The 23011-nt window shown below is 43.9% G+C and overlaps 1 protein-coding gene across 3 annotated transcripts in view; it reads left to right on the top strand.

Moving 5' to 3' along the window:
- The first annotated feature begins 16714 nt into the window (after positions 1-16714).
- The window catches only part of GPATCH8 (G-patch domain containing 8), a 78838-nt gene continuing 72541 nt past the window's right edge, over positions 16715-23011 (top strand). For 2 of the 3 annotated variants that reach the window (XM_033168964.1, XM_033168967.1), the window contains exons 1-2: positions 16736-16838; positions 19138-19168. In XM_033168964.1, coding sequence (XP_033024855.1) covers positions 19163-19168 — 6 coding nt within the window. In that variant the 5' untranslated portion in view covers positions 16736-16838; positions 19138-19162. Of the gene's footprint in view, positions 16839-19137; positions 19169-23011 lie in introns of all 3 variants that reach the window. The other variant, XM_033168963.1, reaches the window with a different exon arrangement.

Here is a 23011-nt window from a genome sequence, read left to right as displayed (position 1 = left end):
CTAGGTGGATCAGTGGTCTTAGTATACATAAATCAACTTCCTGTGTACCTAGGTTCCCTTCTTAATTGCCTGGCACCTAATCCATTATGGCAAAACCTAGCTGAACTTCGCTCCCAAAGTGTCTTGTGGCGGCTGGAAAACTTAATTGATTATGGTGTTGGCTTCAGTGGACCACAGATCCCTTCATCAGATGCATGAAATGTAACCCTAAATTGGCAAGCATATGCAATATTTGTTTTTATTTAAGATATTTAGGTGCTGCTTAATTATTCCAACAACAGCAATAACAATTTTATTATTTAGACCCTGGCCATCTGGCTAGGTTTCCCCAGCCACTCTGGGCTGCTTACAGAATTCTAAGTGGTGTGCATAAAAGCAACCTACAGAAGAGGGGTACAATAAAACAAACACTACCTAAAAATGTCTGCTGTAACAAAAAAAAGTCTTACTCATGCCTGTCTAAGCTTATTGAGGAGGGAATGCCAAAGGATTGGGCCCTATTCACTGAATCCATAGTTAGTACTACTTCTGTGCCCTGGGTATCACCAGCAGGGGCTCTCCCCAGGATCTCAGGCCAGGATAGACTATAATACACACAGTTGTGGGGTGTTAAGGTAGGGGGATGAGGTCAAAGGGAAATTAAATGTAAAAAAGAAGAGACTCTGTCAATTACCTAAAGGCGGAATAATAATTACAGCGACCAATTAACAAGGCAGTGTTGGTGATAACACAAACATCCCCCAAATGGTCAGCTAATTAGCACATGCGGTGTGATAAAAGTCTGCAATCTTGAGCCAAGCCACCACCAGTGACAGAGCTGAATTGCCTGATAAATTGTTCTTCAACCAAAGAAAGGGGTGCCTTGCAGCTTACACATAGTGTATATTCATGCTAGATCCCGGTGCCACCTGGTTCCATAAAGTTTGCTCTCATAATCAAATTGCAGCAATCGCCATCATTTATATAGCAATTTAAAGTATTCAAAGCATTTGACTTATATAATCTCGCGATGGCTTTGACAGCCCTGTCAAGTAGGCCAGTTATTATTCCCTTATTGCAGAAAGGGCGGTTGCTGAAGTTTGGGGGCACACAGAGGAGGTACAGAAACCCATGTTTGGATCTCTTCTTTAAATTTTGACCTCAAAGCAGGAAAGTCTTTGAATTTAATAGGAGCATCTGGGGGGGGGGCATGAAACTAGGGCTGCCAAATGTCTGGAATTTCCCAGACATACCCGGAATATGGCAGTCGGAAACAGTGTCTTGGTGGAAATAGCTGAAATATCCCGGAAAATCCGGACGTATGGCAACTCATGTCGTAAGTATATTTTGGCAAATTTTATTTAAAAATAGCTCAAAAACAACATATTTTCAGAGAACTATGGCCCAAAGAAGCTCAACAACTTTTGTGTCGTCCCTTGGGCAAACAGCAGCTTTGAAGAGCAATCTAGGTCACGTCCATACCATGCCAAAACACACATTTAAAGCACATAGCTTCCCCCAAAGGATCCTGGGAATTTATCCCTCACTGCGCTACAGTTCCCAGCACCCTTAACATGCTACAGTTCCCATGTTTCGGGGGGGGGCTACCACATGCTTTACATGTATGGTGGGGATGATTGCTGCCAGTACTGCTTGCTCTGATAAAATAAGAACCAACCCCAACCCCCTTGTAGCCTGCTTTAAAGTACGTAATTAAAATGTGGGCAGATCAAGCTACAGATCTCTCTTGTATCTGCTGTGGTTTAGCCCTGAGAAAAGAGTTGGGGTGCTTGGTGTCTCTGGACGGGTGTCAACATCCCAGAAGGGCCTACCTGCTCAGGGCAGCAGCCGCCACCATCTACTCCTGCTCTGAGTGGGTGAGGAATTTGACCCCTTGCTTCTTGGGTGGATGGGACCACCCCACCCTCACACTGCCTCCAAAGAAGCAGAGCGCAGCTGGCTGCTTTGCACTGCTTGCTCGCTGCAAGGAGCAGCCACTACTGTCACTCCTAGGCTGGACTTTTAGAAGACATCTGCAGGCAGCCCTGTATAGGGGCAGCTTTTAATGTTTGATGTTTTACTGTGGTTTTTATAAATTGTTGGAAGCCACCCAGAGGTGCTGGGGCAACCCAGTCATCAGGCAGATGGTGCGCCTGCAAAGCAACCAAAACTGGTGGAGTAAGCAGAATGTGGGCGGCCCAGGGAGGAGCAGACATCTGTTGTATCTTCTGTCTTCTGCACCTGCACTGACAACTTTACACCTTAAAAATTAAAACAATTGCCGTTGTTGTCAACAGCTGCCCCACTGTTGGAGCCAAGGGCAGGAGAGGTTTAAAAAATGACAGCAAAACAGAAGGCAAGCACACTAGAGGCTGAATGTGCTGGTCGCTGGTGCCCTTTGGGTGGAAGGCAAGGAGCCCAACAGCAGGTGGCGCCAGAGCCAATGGCAGGCAGAGCCAACTCAATTCTACTTTTCATGGAATCATAGAATTGTAGAGTTGGAAGGTGCCCCCAAGGGTCATATGCAGAAATCTCAACTAAAGCATCCATGATGTTTTGACTCCATCCTCTTTCCTGCTGAGATCCACAATATAGCACTGAGACTTAAGGAGGAAGAAGCCAAAAGAAAGAAAGAAAGAAAGAAAGAAAGAAAGAAAGAAAGAAAGAAAGAAAGAAAGGCAGTTGGGGATTGGCTGAGAGCAGAATGAGGTTGGTGGGGCATATCCTCTTGTGATGCAAAGTAAGTGTCCTTGACTGCGGTCCCACTCCAGGAACAGCAAATCCAGGAACAGCTATTAGTCAGGATAACTAAAAAACAGATCTTCTGAAATCCGTAAAAAGACAAGTCCAGGAACAGCTATTAGTCAGGATTTTACTTTCTTGGGCTCCATGATCACTGCAGATGGTGACAGCTGCCATGAAATTAGAAGACGCCTGCTTCTTGGGAGAAAAGCGAAGACAAACCTAGACAGCATCTTAAAAAGCAGAGACATCACCTTGCCGACAAAGGTCCGTATAGTTAAAGCAAGGGGTCAGCAACCTTCCTCAGCCATGGGCCGGTCGACTGTCCCTCAGACCATGTGGTGGGCTGTACTATATTTTTTTTGGGGGGGGATGAACGAATTCCTATGCCCCACAAATAACTCAAGAGACGCATTTTAAATAAAAGCACACATTCTACTCATGTAAAAACACCAGGCAGGCCCCACAAATAACCCAGAGTTGCATTTTAAATAAAAGGACGCATTCTACTCATGTAAAAACACTCTGACTCCTGGGCTGCATTGAGAAGGCGATTGGGCCACATCCAGCCCACGGGCCTTAGGTTGCCTACCCCTGGTAAAAGCTATCGTTCTCCCAGTAGTGATGTATGGAAGTGAGAGCTGGACCAAAAAGAAGGCTGATCGCCAAAGAATTGATGCTTTTGAATTATGGTGCTGGAGGAGACTCTTGAGAGTCCCATGGACTGCAACAAGATCAAACCTATCCATCCTTAAGGAAATCAGGCCTGAGTGCTCACTGGAAGGACAGATCCTGAAGCTTAGGCTCCAATACTTTGGCCACCTTGTGAGAAGAGAAGACTCCCTGGAAAAGACCCTGATGTTGGGAAAGATTGAGCGCACAAGGAGAATGGGACGACAGAGGATGAGATGGTTGGACAGTGTTCTCGAAGCTACCAACATGAGTTTGACCAGTAGGCAGTGGAAGACAGGAGTGCCTGGCATGCTCTGGTCCATGGGGTCACGAAGAGTCGGACACGACTAAACAACAACAAACTAAAAAACAGATCTTCTGAAATCCGCAAAAAGACAAGTCCAGGAACAGCTATTAGTCAGGGATAACTAAAAATGGATCTTCTCAAGTTTAGAGGCAATCATTACCAGGTGCTAATTACCACATTAAGGAGAGGTGGGGGGGAGGGGGAAGCTGCTATACTCTGCTGAGATTCCACAGCTTCTAACAATGACTTTAAAAATAAAGTATCACAGAAGGTGGGGTAATTGTGCCTTGAGAACCATCAGGGGTTATCTCCGACTCTGGTCACCTCCCCATCCCTTTGTAACCATCTTCTACATGACAATTTCATTAGTGACAGTAAAAGCGGAGAAAAAAATCTCGCTTTCCCAGCAATATTAAAACATTTCCCTGCAGCATCAGTGCAGTGTACAAAAAAAGACATCTGAAACGTATCCGCCACAGCAAATGAGTAATGCCTTGTAAGGAAAATGGGGGAGGGGGGGAGCTCTGTTTCAAGTCTGCAAGTTGATTTATGGGATCCATTGATGGTTATGTAAACATCTTTTGGAGATGCTTTGGGATTGAATCCTGGCTTAGGACAAGGGGCTTAGAGTTGCCACCTTAATAATAATAATAATAATTAAAAAAAAAGCAGCTCTTTGCCATTAACACAGTCATACATCAATAAGCTTTCCCTATTGCCACATTTTGTAATTTTAATTCTTGTGCAGCTCTGAAAGGCATAGAATACTGGTCCATTACTTACAGATTGACTACATCGCTTAAAAAAAAACCACAACTGTAACACTCTTAATAAATAGCAAAAATTAGATTCAATAACCAAAAAAAAAATATTGAAAGAAATTGAAAGAAATAATTCCAAAATCCAGGAGGTTGCACAGCACAAAAAAGTTAAAATTAGATGACCTAACTCTCTGCTCATTTCAGCAAGGAAGTTTTTCACTGGATTGTGCCCGATGAGTCACATCTGTCTGTCTCCTACTTTGCTGTTTTTACTGATCCTTAGAATCTGTGCACTGAACCAACCAGCAAACTTTGCTTCTGCAAACTCTCCAAAGAGAGGGAGATTTGTTCAGGCCGCTCTCTTGAGCACACAGTTTGAAATTGGCAGTGGGCTACCAGGAGTCGGTTTATGCATTTTTCCAAGATGGGTGAACACAGCCCTCTGGTGGTTCATGCCAAAGGGTGAAAAGGCAGGACAAGGAAGCTTGAAGCAGATTGCAATGCAAAAATAGAACTCAGGTATGCTTAGGGTTACATCACCCCAAAACAAAAGTGGGTGGAAAGCAATTGGATTCTTTTTTTCTTTTCTTCTTTTGCTGGTTACTAGGTTTATTTTTCTGCCCATAAACTTTTGCAAAGACCGGAGGCCTTCCTATTAGGATCAATGTCTAAACAGAATTTAAGAAAAATGTCAGACCTCTCTTCATGTATGCAACAACAGCAGACAGGATTCTGGTAGCGAAGAACTGGAAAAGTGAAAAGATCCCCACGAAAACTGAATGGCAGGTAAAAATGATAGAATACATACAACAGGCAAAGATGACAGGGAGTGTTAGAGGATATCTGATGCAGAAGGTTAATAAAGAATGGATAGCATTTAAAGAGTATTTGAAAAATTATTGTGATAATAATAATCTCCTGGCAGACCTTGAATGATTCTTGTAATATAAAGGTGATAAACAATAGAATATCCTGGATAAGACTTGGGAAAGCAAAAAAAAACAGCAATAAGGCAATGTGTGTATAATAACAAAATAAGAAATAGTACAATGAGAATAATCGTAAGTTTGTTTTTATTTACTGTAATGTTTTATCCTTTTCTTTACTTTTCTTTTTTCTCTTCTGTAAAGTAAGTGTATGTAGTAAGATTTGTGGTGTGTGATGTATATTGTATTGTTGTGTAAGTTAATGTTGATTGTTTAATAAAGATTTATCCCCCCCCCAAAAAAAAACTTTGCAAAGAAAAGACCTCATGCTGAGCTGTACACACTCGAAAAACTCCAGAAATTAGGCCTGAGTTACAATGTAGTTGGCCGCCAGCCAACTAACCATATTATTATTAATAATAAGTTTATTATTTATATGCCACCCATCTGACCCGCGTTGCCCCAGCCACTCTGGGCGGCTCCCAACAAAATATTAAAGACACAGTAGAACGTCAACCATTAAAAACTTTCCTGAACAGGACTGTAGTATACACAGCAAAGATTCTAGTCCTCTAGGGCTGTTTCCATCCTTTGCCATCAAATACTAAAGAAAAGAAGGTGGGAATGTCCACTATGATTTTGAGTGCTTTAAAAGAGTTAAGGGTAACTTAGGGTAAAAAAAAGAAAAGAAAAGAAGTTCAGGTCACTTCTATATTTCAGCCTTCAGCAATAAGCACCCAGCCCTGCTCTAACTCGTCATAATAACTGAAGAATAAACAAACTCTTACTTCTTACTGCAGGCAAACAAACATGCTTCTTCACTGCTCTCTGGTAGAGAACACAACCAAATCTGCAAAGCAGAGCAAAGGAAGGATCAAGAGGTGGAGTCTAACTCTAGTCCATAATTCATAGAAATTCATAGAATCATAGAGTTGGAAAGGACCCCAAGGATCAATCTAGTGCAGCCCCGTGCAACGCAGGAATATGCAGCTGTCCCATATGGGGATCGATCCTGCAACCTTGGCGTTATCAGCCCTACGATCTAAACCAACCAAGCTATTCATGTGAAGTTCAAGTTTAGGATCGCTTAAGTAATTATAGGGTGTTTGTGATTATGAAAAAATCCACCCTCAGTCGGGGCAAGTGAGCAGACTTGTGGGGCTCTTCCAGGTGTGGCTTTTGTCTTATTCACCAATTTTTCAGAAGCTCCTATTTCTAAATTGCTCCTGTTCTTAAAACCAGCTGTCATTCTTTAGATAGAGGCTCTCATCATCTGTCATGTCACAAATTAAAAAGAAATCGTAGCGGATATAGGGGTGAAGCACAGCTATGGAAGGTGGTAGTGTACCCATTTGATGGAATCAAGTATTTTGAAATGGTTTGGGCTATCACCCTTTTGGAAACATTAGCACATAAACTGAGACTCATTGGGGGCCAATGTAAGAAGGATAAATTTTGTGCCCGTCTGGTTCGACTTCATTCCTTTTGTAAGTAAAGCTGAAAATGGTCAGGGATATGTCCCCCTTCGCTTGCAAATGAATGTGGTTAATAAATTAAGATAAAAAGCAAGATTTGCATAGCAATAAGTCTTCCTTTGACATGGAAGGGCATTGTCTTATGTCTAGTGAACCTGGAATATAGAAGTTGTCACTTTAAGTATCTAAAGAGGCCATGTACCTGTGGAAACAAAATAAAAAAATATTTCCAGTAGCACCTTAGAGACCAACTGAGTTTGTTCTGGTTTGCTTTTGTTTTATTTAAATGATTGTATTTAAATGATTGTATTGTACCTGTGGTTTGCTTTTTGTTTTATTTAAATGATTGTATTGTCACATTTGTTACAGTTTGATGTGTGCACAGATAGAATGATTGTTCATCTGCTAATATACTGTAAATATTTGTATATTTGAAAACCGATTGTAATGTGTGTGTGTGTGTGTGGGCAGAAAAATGGGAGACAAGTACAATAACACTGTTCCATGACTGAGAGATGCTGGCTATGATGCAGGGAAGCTCCATGCTCAATACTGTACTGCTCTTCTATTTAACTCGGCCCATCCCACCAACCTGTTTCTCATGCCAGAGATTAGCACTGAATATTTGTAGCAGTTTAAGAAACAACAACCACAGGCTCTGAGCCTTCACAGAGTGCCTTTTCCTTGCCTGTGAGTGTCTGTCTGGAATTGGGGGCAGAACTGTGCGCCACGCCAGCCCTTCTGAGAGTTGAGCTGCAGTTTTTTCTTCTTCATCATCATTTAAAATAGCACTGTTTAACATGGCGAAATTGTGGCTGGTTCCAGGCCTTAAAGCAGATCTAAGTTCACTTATGAGGCCATATGAGAGTACCTTGTGAACTACACGATATTTCTTTCACAAGATGGGGGAAGATTAGGATGTGCGTAATGAAAATATGTTCCGTACAAGGCCAGCAGGTGGAAGAGTCACCCAGACGAATATACTTTTTAAAGCAGGCATTTTGCTCCAATGTGTTGAGTTTCACCACATAATATACAACGAACCCACATTCATGAAAGTTTTGAACTGGATCCATATTCCCATTTACTCTGGCTCCAGTGCATTCCCATCACTGCTTTTGAAGCCTTATACACATGACGTCAGCTACAATCCATATGTATCCTGTGTAGTTCCTCAAGAAATACTGATGCGTTTCTCTCAAACCATTTCCACTCAGTTTGAAAACGTAAGACAGCTTCATTAACAAAGGGGTTGTTTTTGGGGGGGGGGGTTTCAGGTGTGGGGAAACCAGACAGGAGATAATGCACATCAGGTGATGACAACCCTAGACCCTATCTGGGGTGGACAGCAATGTGTAAGGCAGGGGTAGTCAACCTTTTTATACCTACCGCCCACTAATGCATCTTTCTTGATGTTAAAATTTCCTTACCGCCCACCAGTGCTTGATGGAAGGAGGATTCAGCTTGTGCCATAGAACCCCTACCACCCACCTAGAATCTTGAAACGCCCACTAGTGGGCGGTAGGGACCAGGTTGACAACCCCTGGTGTAAGGTAAGGTAAAGGTAAGGACCCCTGGACAGTTAAGTCCAGTCAAAGGTGACTATGGGATGCAGGGCCCATCTCGCTTTCAGGCCGAGGGAGCCGTCGTTTGTCTACAGACAGCTTCCGGGTCATGTGGCCAGCATGATCAACCACTTCTGGTGCAACAGGACACTGTGACGAGTGTCAGGAGTGCACAGAAACACCGTTTTCCTTCCTGCGGGAGCGGTACCTATTTATCTACTTGCACTGGTGTGCTTTCGAACTGCTAGGCTAGCAGGAGCTGAGATAGAGCAACAGGAGCTCACCACCATTGAGCGGACTAGAATCGCCGGCCTTCTGATCAGCAAGCCCAAGAGGCTCAGTGGTTTAGACCACAGCGCCACCCGCGTCCCACAGCAATGTGTAAATGTAGCTCAGCAGTACAGGCCCCAGGTTCGATCCCCGGCATCTCCTTTAGTTTGGGATGCAACTACAACTTCTCTGCATTTTAAGCCAGTAATGTGTACATAGCCTCAGTTAGTCTCATTTAGGATTCACTGAAATCTCTGTGAAAAGCTGTGTACTAGTTAAGATAGTCTGGATCCAACTCATTATCTTTTGAAATATGAAAGAGGACAGAGAGGTGGTGTGGCTGCAGTATGTAAGAATAGAATTATGATTACATATGCTTGATTTGGCAAAAATTTAGGTGCTTTTTTCGTTAACTGTTGAGGATAAGCTAACCTTTGTTTAGGAAGGCAACCACCCAAAGTCTCAGTACTAGACCTCAAAGAATGGAGAGGTGTATGTCAGAGAAAGTGTTCCCACAGATAATCTGGACTATTTAGGGCAGGCACGGGGAACTATGACTTGTGGTGGGTGCATGGCAATAGACAGATTTCATCATGCCTTCTGGGGTCTCCTTCCAACATTCAGCTGTTCAGCGAGAATCAGCTGACAGGGGAACGGCTCTGATGTGCAATTTCAACTTCTTCCGGATGCTGTTGGACTACAAATCCCACCACCCCTGACGTCGGCCAATCTGACTAGGACTGATATACCGTATTTTCAGCTCCATAAGACGCACTTTTTGGGAGGGGAAATGTTAGTGCATCTTATGGAGCGAAGGCTGGCTCTGCGAACGGAGCTGCGGGAGGATCCAGCAACATCCGCTTCGCTCCCTGCTGCCTCCCCCCACCCCCGCCGCATTTGTCTGAGGTGTGGGGTGGCAGCGAGATGTTGCTGCATCCTCCTGCCAAACACTGATCCCAAGGCAGGCTTTTGGGATCAGCGGCAGGGCGCGGACTGGTGGAGAAAGCAGCATCCCCGCTATTTTCTCCACCACCTCCCTGCCACCAATTGGGTGCCAGGTGCGGGGTGGTGGAGAAAGCGCAGGGCAGGGTGCAGGTGGAGAAAGCAGCATCCCCGCTGCTTTCCTCCACCCCTCGCACCTGTGTGCTGATCCGAAAGGCAGGCTTTTGGGATCGGCGGCAGGGCGAGGGGTGGTGGAGAAATCAGCGGGATGCTGCTGCTTCCTCCACCGCCCCACGCCCTGTGCTCATCACCGCTTGCTTTGAAGGGAGCTGGGGACAGGGGTGACAACGCTCACCCCTTGTCCTCAGCTCCCTTCAATGCAAGTGGGGATTAGCCCTCTGAAGGGGTGCGTGGGCCCCTTCAGAGCGGCTTATCCCCGCTTTTTTAAAAAGGGGAACTGGGGAGAAGGAGTGAGCCTCCTTCGCTCCCTCCCAGCCTTTTAGAGGAGACGCACCTCATTTTAAAGGGGGAAAACCAGAAAAAAAAATGAGGTGGCGTCTCATGGTCCGGAGTGTCATTTGGACCGAAAAATACGGTAAGTGGCAAGCCAACAATATTTGGAGTGCCACAGTTCTGCATCCCTGCTCTACACAAAGATCCAAGCGGAAAGGAAACTGTCCTGGCAGACTTGTGTTGCTTGCAAATCTACAAAAAGCAGTCTACGCATTTCACAACTGCATTCATGCTATCCTCAGGAGGTAATTGCATTTTGAAGTGAGGTTTTAAATACCGGTAGATGTAAGGTAGGGCTTGTTCAGTTGTGTATTTACCTTATTTGTTTTCTTCCGCTGGGATCACTCAGTTTGTTTCATTTTTTTTGCACAATCAGGATAGATAATAGGTTCTGAGCTGCTGCTGCTGCTGCTGCTTCATACTTTGTACACAAAAAAAGTCTATAGAGAAAACGGAAGGCAAAATTTGAGTGGAGTTACTAATAATTGAGCATATGACCATGTTTCCAGGCTGTATGCCTCTGTGCATGTGTGGTTGTGTGTCAGTGTATCTGTTAAGGTTGTGATTGGGGCTGGGGTCCACTTTAGGGTCTGGCCTTGGCAGGGTTGGACTAGACGACTTTTGGGACCCTTCCCAACTCTACAATTCTTGACTACTGGAATGCAGACCCCCCACAGCTCTCCACTTGGGTAATGCAGTTCTTGGCCCGAAAAAGACTTCTCACCCCTGGTTTAGGGCTTTAAAAGTTCAAGATCAACACTGTAAATTGAGCTGGAAGTTTAGAACAGACATTATACATTCGTGACAGCTTAGGCTTGTCAGCAGCTGAGCAACCATATTCTGAACCAGCTGAAGTTTCCAGAACATCTTCAAGGGCAGCTGCACATAAAGCTCATTAAAGTAATCTAATCCAGAAATCACCAAAGCATGAATGACAGTAGCTGATCCCTGTCTTCCAGCAGCGGGAGCAGTTGCCACACAAACTGAAGTTGAGAAAACCCATCCCAGACCACAGTCGCTACCAGGAGCAATGTGAGCCCTCCTGGCCCTGCAGTGCTGTGGTCCTGATCCCCAAGGGAGGGGACATGACTCCGTCAAGAACAGATATTTTCCCCACCAACCACTAGTCAACTTTGCCTCATGACATTACCTTTGCCTTATTTGGAATAAACTAGTGTAGAATGTGGCTTAAGACATGGGTGGTATATAAATGGAGGCCGCAAGGTTTTAGTGAAACATAGATAAAAGTTTACTAAATTGATAGAATTAAGGAGTTTATAGGAAAGGGTCCTAAAATCTACCTTGGATGTGCGCGCACACACACACACACCACACAGTGCTTTTCTTCTGGGGGGATGCAGGGGATGCATACCCCTAAACATTTTGTGAATCTTTGTACTTTTGTCCATTTACTGTATTTATTTTCCCCGATTTGACCTATAAAATGGTGATTTTATTGAGTCAAAATTAGAGTACCCTTATCATTTTTTGGGTAAAAGCAACACACACACACACACAAACAAGTTTTTTTTTTAATTGATAGAATAAAGTTTTTAGGAAAAGGGTTTTATGTTATAGAATTCAGGGGTCAGCAAACTTTTTCAGCAGGGGGCCGGTCCACTGTCCCTCAGACCATGTGGTGGGCCAGACAATATTTTGGGGAAAAAATATGAACAAATTCCTATGCCCCACGAATAACCCAGAGATGCATTTTAAATAAAAGCAAACATTCTACTAATGTAAAAACGCCAGGCAGGCCCCACAAGCAATCCAGAGATGCATTTTAAATAAAAGGACACATTCTACTCATGTAAAAACACGCTGATTCCTGGACCGTCTGTGGGCCAGATTTAGAAGGTGATTGGCCCAGATATGGCCCCCGGGCCTTAGTTTGCCTACCTATGTTATAGAAAGAAAACCACCTGAACCCACCAACAGAGGGGGGGGGACAAATCAAAGGAAGAATTAAACCCTGCGCTTTCTTTCTCTCTCTCTTTCTCTCTCTCTCCACATTCCCTAAGGCTACAGACTTCCACCCATCCTCTGTTCTCTGACACCCTTCTCCTATACTTCCTTTGTCCCCCTTGATCTAACTCTCAAAAGGCAAGTCACTGGCAGATATAGCCTCTGGGTACTGGCTTGCAAGACTCAAGTTCAAGGAAGGTTTTAATCCTCAACTCCACCAGGTCTTCAATGTAGCCACATCTTCCAGTTTGTTCCCTCATAGGTAAAGTATGGCAAATTAACCCCAGCACAAGATATTATTATTTTTTTTCATAGCATAATAAGAGTTTATAAAAGCAAAGTCCATAGTATATATAAGCAAAGCTCTTTTCCTTCACAAAGTCAATACTGAACAATGAGGAACCATGGCAGATACTTCCACCGTGTTGCTCATGTTGTTGTTGTTATTTATTTATTGTCTTCTACACACATTGTGTCTAAATTGTGTGACCCTTCAGAATATATGTGAAAAAAGTCGGAGGAGGAAGAGAGGACAGAGGGTTAAGAAAGAGCTGTGAGTCATGGGGGACTCTTTTTCCATCCTTTGGACCCCCAAAATCTGCTGTACTTGGAAATGGGTGTGCAGAGTGCAGCTGAATGGGACACAGCTATGAGCAGCTGTGGCTTGGCCCTGCTCATAAAAAGCAAGTCTAGGGTGAAAGATTAGGGTGAGTCCTGAAACTATTCTCGTTGTGAGACTTTTGTGGGTGAGCTGAGAGTTTGTTTGGACCCTGGGTGGGAACCCGGAGGCTGAGAGGGAGGATGTGTCAGAAAGAAAATGAACTGATATTATTTATTCATATATATTAGGCACTTCGCATTAATGTAACATGTTTATATGTAACTGGGTATTTTTTAAAAAATATATGTTACTGGGTATTTTAAGTTGTCAGTTGTCGTTTCAGTTCTTTGTGCACTGCTTAGAGATGTTTCTAATATATTAAGCGGTATAGAAATTAAATAACTCGCTCTAATCTAAGAGAACTATACATCACAAAATGGTGGTCTCATGCATACAACTGTGCCCCTGTCATTCTCACACTCTGAGAACTGAGGCACATGTAGCAATATTTTAAGACAGGATAGAAAACGTTTCATTCTACCCATGAGCCCGGCTATGTCCGGTGGGGTGCAGGCTGCAGTCCTAGCCCCGCTTAGCTGGGAATAAACCCCACTGAATCCAATAGGACAATGGTGGCAAACCTATGGCACGCGTGCCAGGGAGGGCACTCAAATCCTGCGGCACCATGGCCTAGCAAACGAGCGAGGGGCTGAGGAGACATTGAATTTTGCTACGCCAAGGCCTCCCGCTAGTCTGTTTTTCTTACTCAGGAGTAAACCGCCCTGAGTTCAGCTGGGCTTAACTCCCAGGTCATTAAGCAAATAAAGGCAACAACCTACGAAGGGGCTGCTGGGTTTACATGTTAGCTGGGCTTTCCTGTGGAAGCCAACAGAGAAATTCATTCTGTGGAGGCTGCGATCAAATGCAGCCGAAGAAACGACTAATAATATTATTAATAATAATAAATTATGCCCCACCGATCTGGCTGGGTTTATTTATTTATTTATATTAATTTGTATGTGCGCACGGAGACAATCATTATCATCTCATATTAAAAATTGGGAGAGGGGGGCTCTTAGTATAGCCCTCCAGTGTACACTAGTGGCGAAAATTGTGGAACCTTCTGGTATTTTTGAGGTTTGATGGCTCATAACACCACTTTGTTATGGAGTAATACCAGTCCTTTTTTCTGAGGGGATGCAGGGGGACGCATACCCCTAAACATTTTGTGAATTTAATGGGAGAAGAAATTCACCATATTTATTTCCCCCAATTTGAACTGTATTTATTTTACCCCGATGGTGATTTTCTTGAGTCAAAATGAGAGTACCCCTAAACATTTTTTAAGAAAAAAAAGCACTGAAACCATAAAATTGGATATCAATGGAAAGATATTTTAATGAAGAATGTAATGCAATAACTTTTATGAAGGATTATTTATTACAACAGCAGTCATAAAGAAGAACGTCAAACACACAGAAAAAATGAGATATGCAAGTTAAATTGCAGTATTGGCACTTTGCGATAAATAAGTGGGTTTTGAGTTGCAGTTTGGGCACTCGGTCTCTAAAAGGTTTACCATCACTGCAATAGGATTTAACAGGGCCAGCTCAAGACATTTTGGTGCCTGAGGAGAACCCCAGATGGTGTCTCTCCCGCCAGGAATTTGGGCAGTGGGGGGGGGAGGGATAAAGATTAACATTGGGATGTGCTGGTCCTGTGGATCCTGCTACCTGAGGCAGTTGCCTCACCTGGCCCCTGGGTGGGCTGGACGCAGGACGAACTTCTGAGGAGACTGATAAAAATTCCCCAGTCAAACGCACTGCGTCTGATACCTATGGCTCCTTCCTCGAAAGAGAGTGCAGAGAGAGAAGGGGAACTGCCCAATGCTTGTAATGGCTACATGGGTAATGGTGGGGCGTGTACACATCCCATCAACCATGTGACATTTTCAGAGCAGAAGACGGTGGGAGCTGCATCACAGTGGAGAGGTTACCTCAGGCGTTGGTTTACCTGAAGACACTGAGGCGTTCTGAAGGAACTCGGCTTGAGGCGGAAATTGTTTATGAAGCATGGTGTGTGACAGGGACAATGAGAACAGAGACGCCCTTTTATATATATAAACATATTTTCTCGATGGAGAAAGTAGAAGCCGGGACACACAGGGGTCAGCAAACTTTTTCAGCAGGGGGCTGGTCCACTATCCCTCAGACCTTGTGGAGGGCTGGACTATATTTTGAAAAAAAATTGAACGAATTCCTATGCCCCACAAATAACCCAGAATGCATTTTAAATAAAAGCTCATATTCTACTCATGTAAAAACACGCTGATTCCCAGACCGACCGCGGGCCGGATTTATAAGGCGACTGGGCGGGATCTGGCCCTTGGGCCTTAGTTTGCCTACCCATGGTTTAATGTGTCGCGAGCAACTAGCGGGAAAACTGGGAATTAGGAGCTGGGCGAAAAGCCACACACAGTCCTAGCTGTCGTGATTCTCAGGCCCGATTAGATTTCTGTAGTATGTGGTGTTGGGTTTGAGTCAGAGAGGGGTATTAGAGAACTTTTTTTAAACAACAGAACCTCCATGGATATTTTGAAGTCTTTTAAAAGAAAAAGAAATCAGATCAATGAGCTGCTCATTAAAATTTATTATAGATTGATGTGTATATATTATATTTTCCCTGGCAGGGACTCAAGGTGGCTTTCAGATAAAATAAGAACACCTTAGAAATATAAGGGGAGGGGGAATAATTAATATATATATATATAAACCATAATGGAATTAAGACATACAGAAAGTTACAATAAAGACAGCACGATGCCGGCTCCTTCATTAAAACAGTGAGTTTCCAAAAGCCTGGTGGAACAAGGTCTTCACCCACTGGCAAAAGAACAAGAAGGAGGGAGCCAGTCTTAACTTCTCTAGGGAAGGAGTTCCCAAGTTGTCTGGGAGCAGCCACCACCAAGAAGGCCCTCTCCTGCATCCCCAACCAAGTGTCCCTGTGAGGGTGGCAGGAGCGAGAAAAGGGCCTCCCCCCGAGGTTCTCAAAACAGGTCAGGTTCGTATGAATGGAACAGAGCCTTTCAGATAGCTTGGACCCGAGCCGCACTCAATTATTAATTAAACGAATTATAAAAACCCAGGATTTAAGCGTAGCTACCACGACTGGGTGATTGCCTGCATCCACCCCCACCCCTGACAAAAGGCAGCATCACTGGACATGAGTTTCCTTTCCAGCTCAAGTCTTATTTTGAAGCTAAAAGGCAATTTTATGGAATTTTAAATATAAAAAACGCACACCCTGCAATGGAAAAGGGGCGAGGTCCCAGCTAAAGAATGGCAACTTAAGCTGATGGAATACGTGCAGCTTGCGGACTTTATAACACAGAATAAGAGGAAAAAAAGAACATACATTTAGAGAAGATTGGAAAATATTTATTGAATATAAGGGGGGAAATTGTGTACACTTGAAAACGTTAGCAGCATTAAGATATATTGCTGCAGACTGCGGGGGTTAACACAGGCCTGCAAGACACAGCCCCCCACCGCTTCTGTTGTAGGTCAGCGATGTGGGGCTGAAGCTCTTTCGGCCGGAAATCACAAACACCCCCCACCCCCGAGGTTGCAGCAAAGGCCAATCTATTTAAATCCTCCTTCTCGCAGCCCAAACGCGGCATTCAGCCGCGTGCAAAAACAACTGGCGCATTGTTGACTTGTTGCCTGCTGCGCTTAAATAAATTAAATTAAATTAAATTAAATTCCACTACTCGGAACGAGACCCGAGTTAAAACGAGTAGGAGCTCCTTTGCAGCTACTCCCCCCACCTCCGCTCAATTCCCGGCTTGCCTCGGTTGCTTTTTCCGCGGGAGGCCACCAGGATAGGCGGCCGAAGAGAACCCGGAAGTCGAGAGCCTGCGCTAGTCTTTTACTCTGTGAGGCGTCTCTTGCTCTCTCTGCGCGCGCGCGCACAGTGCGAAACGAGACCCGCGTCGGGGGCGCGCACGTCGAGCGCGTACGGCCCCCGTTTCCTTCGTCGCAGTCTCCTGACTAAGGTAGAGGCGAACCGAGGCAAAATGGCGGACAGGTTCTCCCGCTTCAACGAGGACAGGGATTTCCAGGTAACCGATGTCCCCGGCGGCGAGAAAGAGAGAGGGGAAGCCAGCTCTTGGCCTATTGAATCCCTCTTCTCCTCCTCCTCCTTAACTCCTTGGGAAGTGGCGAAGCCCCCCCCCCCCATTTCCCCCTTATTACCCCCTCCCCCAGCTTAGGTTTGCTGAGGCCTCGCCCTAATAGGGGGTCCCTCATCTGGCCCCCCAAATAAAAAACTTGGCTGGATGTTGAGATGTGTGTGCGAATCCTACACCTTTGCCTCTTCCCGACTATTCCCCACCCCCTGCCCCTCGCCCGCCATTCTCCCAGCCAGGTGCGGTGGGGCTGGTTTGTGTGTCCAGGCTGCTTTTCCTCCGATCTGGGGCCTTCAAGGATTTGGGTGGGATGGCGAGAGATGCGCTCCCTTGTGTTGCTCCCCACCGGCAGCAAGGAAGGCGAGGCGACTCCCTGTATTCCGTTCCTATCCGTTGCCATAGGAGATCCGGGGAAGAAAACAGGTCTGGGGGGGGGGGGCTTCGAGCGAGGATCAGCCACGTCATACTCCGCCGCCTTCCCCTGACTTTTAATATCGGAGGTTAATTTGAAAGTACCCATTTTGTTCCCCGCACCCCACTCTCCAGCCCTAGGATTACTTGAGTTTACGATGCACCCGTCCTTCCCCTCCTTGTCACTCTCCGAGGACAAAAAAGGGAGTCTAGAATAATGAGCGTCTTCAGGCAGTTACTGCTCTTTATTGTGTAACTCCCTCCTATAGATAGGGATATGGTGTGTGTGTGTGTGTGTGTGTGTGTGGTGCCCTAGCTCAACTATGGGAGTTTTGTTACCTTTCTGCTCACCCACAAGTTTCATATACTGTAAATATGAACATCTGTTTTTTGTCTTGCGTTTGTGGAGGGTGAGTGCTTTGGGTGTCTTGTCTAAGGATCTCCTTTTTATGTTGAGGAGGTGAGAGTGGTAGTACAGAAAATGAAACGTTGAGATTGAGCGACACGATAGAAAAATAAGGCCTTGGCCATATTGACTGGTCAAGAGGGGGAGGGGGGAGGTCATATCTCTTTACATTAAGACGACAATTATCCTTTTTCTTTTCTTTTTATACCCGACGCTTGCTTTCTTGATACAGAGGAACAATGAGGATGGGGAAGCAAGCCCCAGCTGTCAGAGCTCTGTTCAATACCATCCCTGCCCTGCAGGTATCTGGATGAAGGGTTGCGTGCACCTCTTTTTATTTTGGTCGTTGTTTATTTTTTTCTGGCTAGACGATAATTGAACAGGCGACTTTGAGGTATAATTTCCAGTTGTATCCATTGAAATTGGTGAGAATGTACACCTCTGGGAACTTCAGGATTCTCCTTGTGATTTTTGTCGCTCTACTGCCAGCCCCAAAGGGGAAAGTGTGGGGACAGAGGGGTAGCTTAGATTGTCAGTTACTGGACTTCGTGAGGATACTGCGTTTGGTATGCATTAGTAGTAGTGGCTGATCTTTAGATGGGTGTTCCAGATGGTTATGATAACTGAGTCTTATGTTGATGGCCTAATTTGATAGGAAAATCATAATTATGCATGTTGTATAATATTAGACAGGTGTCTTGACAGAGGGCCTTCCTTGCAAACCTCTCGATAGGCTGCAAAAGCTTAAAGTAAACACAATCTGTTCCTTTGGAAATAAACACCCATATGCAAACTTATGTTGTCCATTTGCACCGTTCAGATTTCTGCCTCTTAAAACTAGTTGGCATTTGCTAAGTTTGGGCATCTTTACCATAGCATACTAGCACTGTGGAAAAGCATTGAATAATGCATAAATATTTGGGTGGTGGCTTTCTGTTATCTGGATGAAAACAAACCCTTTTGCAGCCTCAAAAGCACTGCATTACAGCTGCATATCCTGGTTAACAGAAAATTTGGGTCAGCGGATAGATTCTGACTGATGCACAATATTGTTGGTTTGTGTGCGTGTGTTTTTTGTTTAGCTTTGTTAGATTTCTGCTCCTTTTTTAGTGCTATATGAAAATAGTGGTCATTCCAGCAACCCGATTAAGAGGGATTTAGGGATCTTCAAGGTAACTGGGACAGTGCATGGAAAATACAGTTTAGCATAGATAATTGTGAAATAAGATGTCTGATGGGGGCTGGGATGCAAGGTCTGCCTATGCAGAAGTCATTTTTGATGTCCTTTCTGCAGCAGTAGGAGCTTCTGAACTTGTTTTAGAGATGAAGAAGCCATGTCTATCAAGTTGAATGGTTATTTCTTTAACCCCCCTCCTCTCCCCACCCCACCCCACCCCTCTTATCTGTCCTCCATAGGGGAGATGCTGCACAGGATTGTAGGATGATGGTAAGCTTTTTAAAGAAGTAGTTTCAATTAAACAGTTAACTTTTGAAAACACAGCATCAAGGTATAGGGTTAGTTCTTGCTAGAGGCAAACAGATGATTCAGGTTTAAAGATGAACTTATAAAGCACTTAATTTGGAAAGTAATAGAAGGATTGTGACTTGACAGGGTCCACATAATTAACTGCTGATTAGAAATATGACTCTGGTCTTGTAGACTCAGTAGTCTGAGGGCTTGCTCTCTTTGAAATATAGTATAGTGATGGAAGTACGGTAGTATACTTAAGGGACTGTATACTGGACTGGAGTATACTGCGTCCTCATATTAATCTTTTAGGTAGCTATTTTGCCACTTCTGCGGTATGATGATGTAATGGTCAAATTGTCTTGGAAGTCCCCTCAAAAAACATATTCTCTCGTGAATTGCTCTACTTGATGAGGCTGCAATGTCCTTGTAATTCTAGCCTATTTACCCCATGTTACTTCCAGTCATGCCTACTTTTTAACTGGTTCATGGCTTAGATGGTTTCTCTATGTTTTCTCAAAAGAGAACCACAGCATTGGGTTTTTGTTTTGAGAAAGCAAAAGAAAGACCATTTATATTTATCAAGCCGTATAAAAGTAGCAAAAGATGTGTAGCTTATTCTAATAGAAGATCCCATTGTACTTAATGTGGCAAGGATTTGAGTGGGTGTGTTAAAGCATTTAATTATCTCTAGTTAGCCAGTTCTCACGAAATCTTTAAGCAAAAGCTCTGTGTGTGCAAATTCATGCTTAATGGAGAGATGGTACAGGGACACAAGTTGTGGTGATAATAACGGAAGAGGCAGCAGAGGATGACTGAGCCAAGACTCTCCTGTAAAAAAAAACCACCAATAATTTTATATAAGTTTTTAAATTCATGATGATCCTCAGTTGTTAAGGTTAGGAATGTAATATACTTAAGGCATATACATGGCTCCCTTATAACTAAATTTTCAGGGTGGATTACAACAAGAATAAAAACCAAAAAACCCAAACTATAAGGTAGACCAATAACAGTTAAAAGCAGCCCCCCAAAAGTTGCATAGATAAAACTGACTAGAGCAGATTAAAAGGCTTATAAAAATAAAAAGGTATCTTCTTGGCACTAAAATGACATATTTAGTTTATTTATAAAAAATACTTACATACTGCTATAGCATAAATTATAGAGAAAGATAAGTGCCATACAAGCCTCCCTGATGAGGGCATTCTGTAGCTGAGGTGCCACCACTGAGAAGGTCCTTTCCCCATCTCTTGGCAGGGCACCCTAAAAAGGTCTTCAGACGATGATTTTATGGCCTAGGTTGGTACATAAGAACAGCCTGCTGGATCAGGCCAACTAAATGCCAGTGGGAAAGTGGTAAGCAGCACAAGAACACTCCCTTCCTGTGACTTCCAGCCACTGGTATTCAGAAGCATTACTGCCTCTGGCTATGGAGGCAGAGCAGAGCCGACTTGGCTAGTCTCCACACATTAATCTTTCAGGTACTCTGGTCTCAAGTTGTAAAAAGCTTTAAAGGTCAACAACAGCACTGCATTCGGCCTCGAATGGACAGGGAGCCAATGAAGTTGGCACATCACCAAAATGATGCTGTATAGTCTAAGGTGCACAAAGCATTCGCCGAATCATCTTTATATAAGAACTGCCAGTGACCTATTGTAATATGGTTTTATCTGTTAAGCAATTTTCAGTAATAACTACTCCTCCCTCCCTCCCTTACTGTTTCCTGTTAATTTCTTCTAGTGATTACTGAATGATTCTTCACTATAAATGCGTGGGGAAGAATCTACCCTCAGTGACAAATTGGTTGTTCAGAATTTGGGATGTGGTATATATGATCAAATTTAATAAATATTGTCAGGATAAAGAAAGAGGCGTTGGAAAACAGGGTACAGTGGACGCTCAGGTTGTGAACGTGATCCGTGCAGGAGGTACATTTGCAATCTGCAGCGCCGTGGCAGCGCCGTGTCTGCACACACGCTGGTCGCGATTCAGAGCTTCTGCACATGCGCAAAGCATGATTTAGTGTTTTTGCGCATGCGCAAGCGCCAAAACCCAGAAGTAACCCGTTCCGGTACTTCCGTGTTCGGTGTGGTGCGCAACCCGAAATGGCACAGCCTGAAGTGGCCGTAACCCAAGGTATGACTGTATAGTGTATTTGAAATCTAAGATTTAGGATCTTGTTTCAGTCATATGTGTTGGGTCTTCTAAGCATTGCATTTATTATGGTGAATTATGTTTCTGATAAGGTTTTGCAATATATGTTTGTAAGGTACACTAATGCATAGAGAAAAAATTTAATGATTCAAACTACTGTATTTAAAGTTATTTGTATGCCTTTATAGGAAGCTTAAACTTTTCTATAGCATGCCTGTGTCTCTTCATAGTTCTGTCCTTGACCTTCACTTTTCCACCCTAAGATACACAAAGGTCTCCTACTACCTGTCCTTTCTTCTTTTTTTTCCTGTGTCTGGATAACTGGATAATCACCAGAAACTTATTTGGTTCTGTGTTTTTCTCCTGCAAATTCTTCATGCATTGTATATGTAACAAAATTTATTAATATTCCTGCCTTGTTACCCCCATCTTGTATCATTTTGCCTTTCCTTATATTGTGCCCGTCAGTGTTAAAATTGAGGTAAGCTCCTTGTTCAAGGGGTCTAGTGCTTTTGTTTATTTTATTGTTTAAAGCACCTACTATACTGATGGCACTATATAATAACAGTAAAGAAAAATATTAATCATAGATTCCAGGAATATTGCTAGAATATTGCAACAGCTTGTATTGGGACCTTGCAGAAGAAAATCTGCCTTCCTCCCTTATATTCCTACCTTAAATTCAGCCTGCAACCACATAGATAGCGTGGAAATAATGTGGTTAATTTGTCTGTTTTTGTCATGCATGCCAGATGTTTCTGCAGAATCTGCGAGGCATTACCATAAATTCTGAATAGCTTTCTGGGTTACAGCATTGTAATCTCTTGCAAAGTCTGTTGCCTAGTCTGAAAATGTTTACCACCTAAAAACTAACTTCTTCTAGTCTTTTCTTCTTAAAAACATGTTTCTCTGTGCCCTTTACAAATAAGGCAGCAAAACTTACTAGCCCACCTGCCCTCATGTACCAAGTTGATGATTAGTGCCTAAAAGAGAATGGGGTATTTCATTTATATCATGGGTAAATAGCGGGTGAAAAATCCTTTTAGGCCTGCAAGTTTGGAAATATGCGGGCCCAACCCACAGATCATGTAACCCTGATTTCAGAAACTATATACCGGCGGTAATCACAAGATAAACTGGGTCAGTGAGTCAAAAGCAGGCTAGCAAACATCCTGCAGGTGACCAGGCAAGTGTGAGTTGCCTTCAACAGGGAAGCTTTACTCACAAAGGAAGTTGGTCCTTGCCTTGCATTCTCTTTTCTTCTGTAAGAGAACCAAACTCTGGAGGAGATGAATGTGACCCCATTGACTATCTGTTAAAGAACTGGTTTGGGCACTCCTGTGTGAACTCTTAAGAGTGGTTCTGGATAGTACCAGATGATTAAAAGAGTTAAATGCATCTCTGTGTTAAAAAAGCTGTATCCGTCCTACCTCATTCAAGGATTCTCAAACTTGCCTCCACACAAGTCAAACTCAGCTCAGTGAAGATCCTGGGAGCTCGCAAACAGACCTCACAAACAAACCTTGCAAACAGGGACAAGAATTGCTGGAGGAGACTGAAGAGAGTGAGCTTGTGTCTTTTCGAGCCTGAGGGTGCGTGTGGCTGATTGCTATGTGGGAACACAGGATCTGACGGGGAGGAGTTACAGCTGAGAGGAAGCCAGGC

The sequence above is a fragment of the Lacerta agilis genome, chromosome 14 (genome assembly GCF_009819535.1).
Source record: "Lacerta agilis isolate rLacAgi1 chromosome 14, rLacAgi1.pri, whole genome shotgun sequence".
Lineage (NCBI taxonomy): Eukaryota > Metazoa > Chordata > Lepidosauria > Squamata > Lacertidae > Lacerta > Lacerta agilis.
This window is presented reverse-complemented; position numbering and strand designations above follow the sequence as displayed.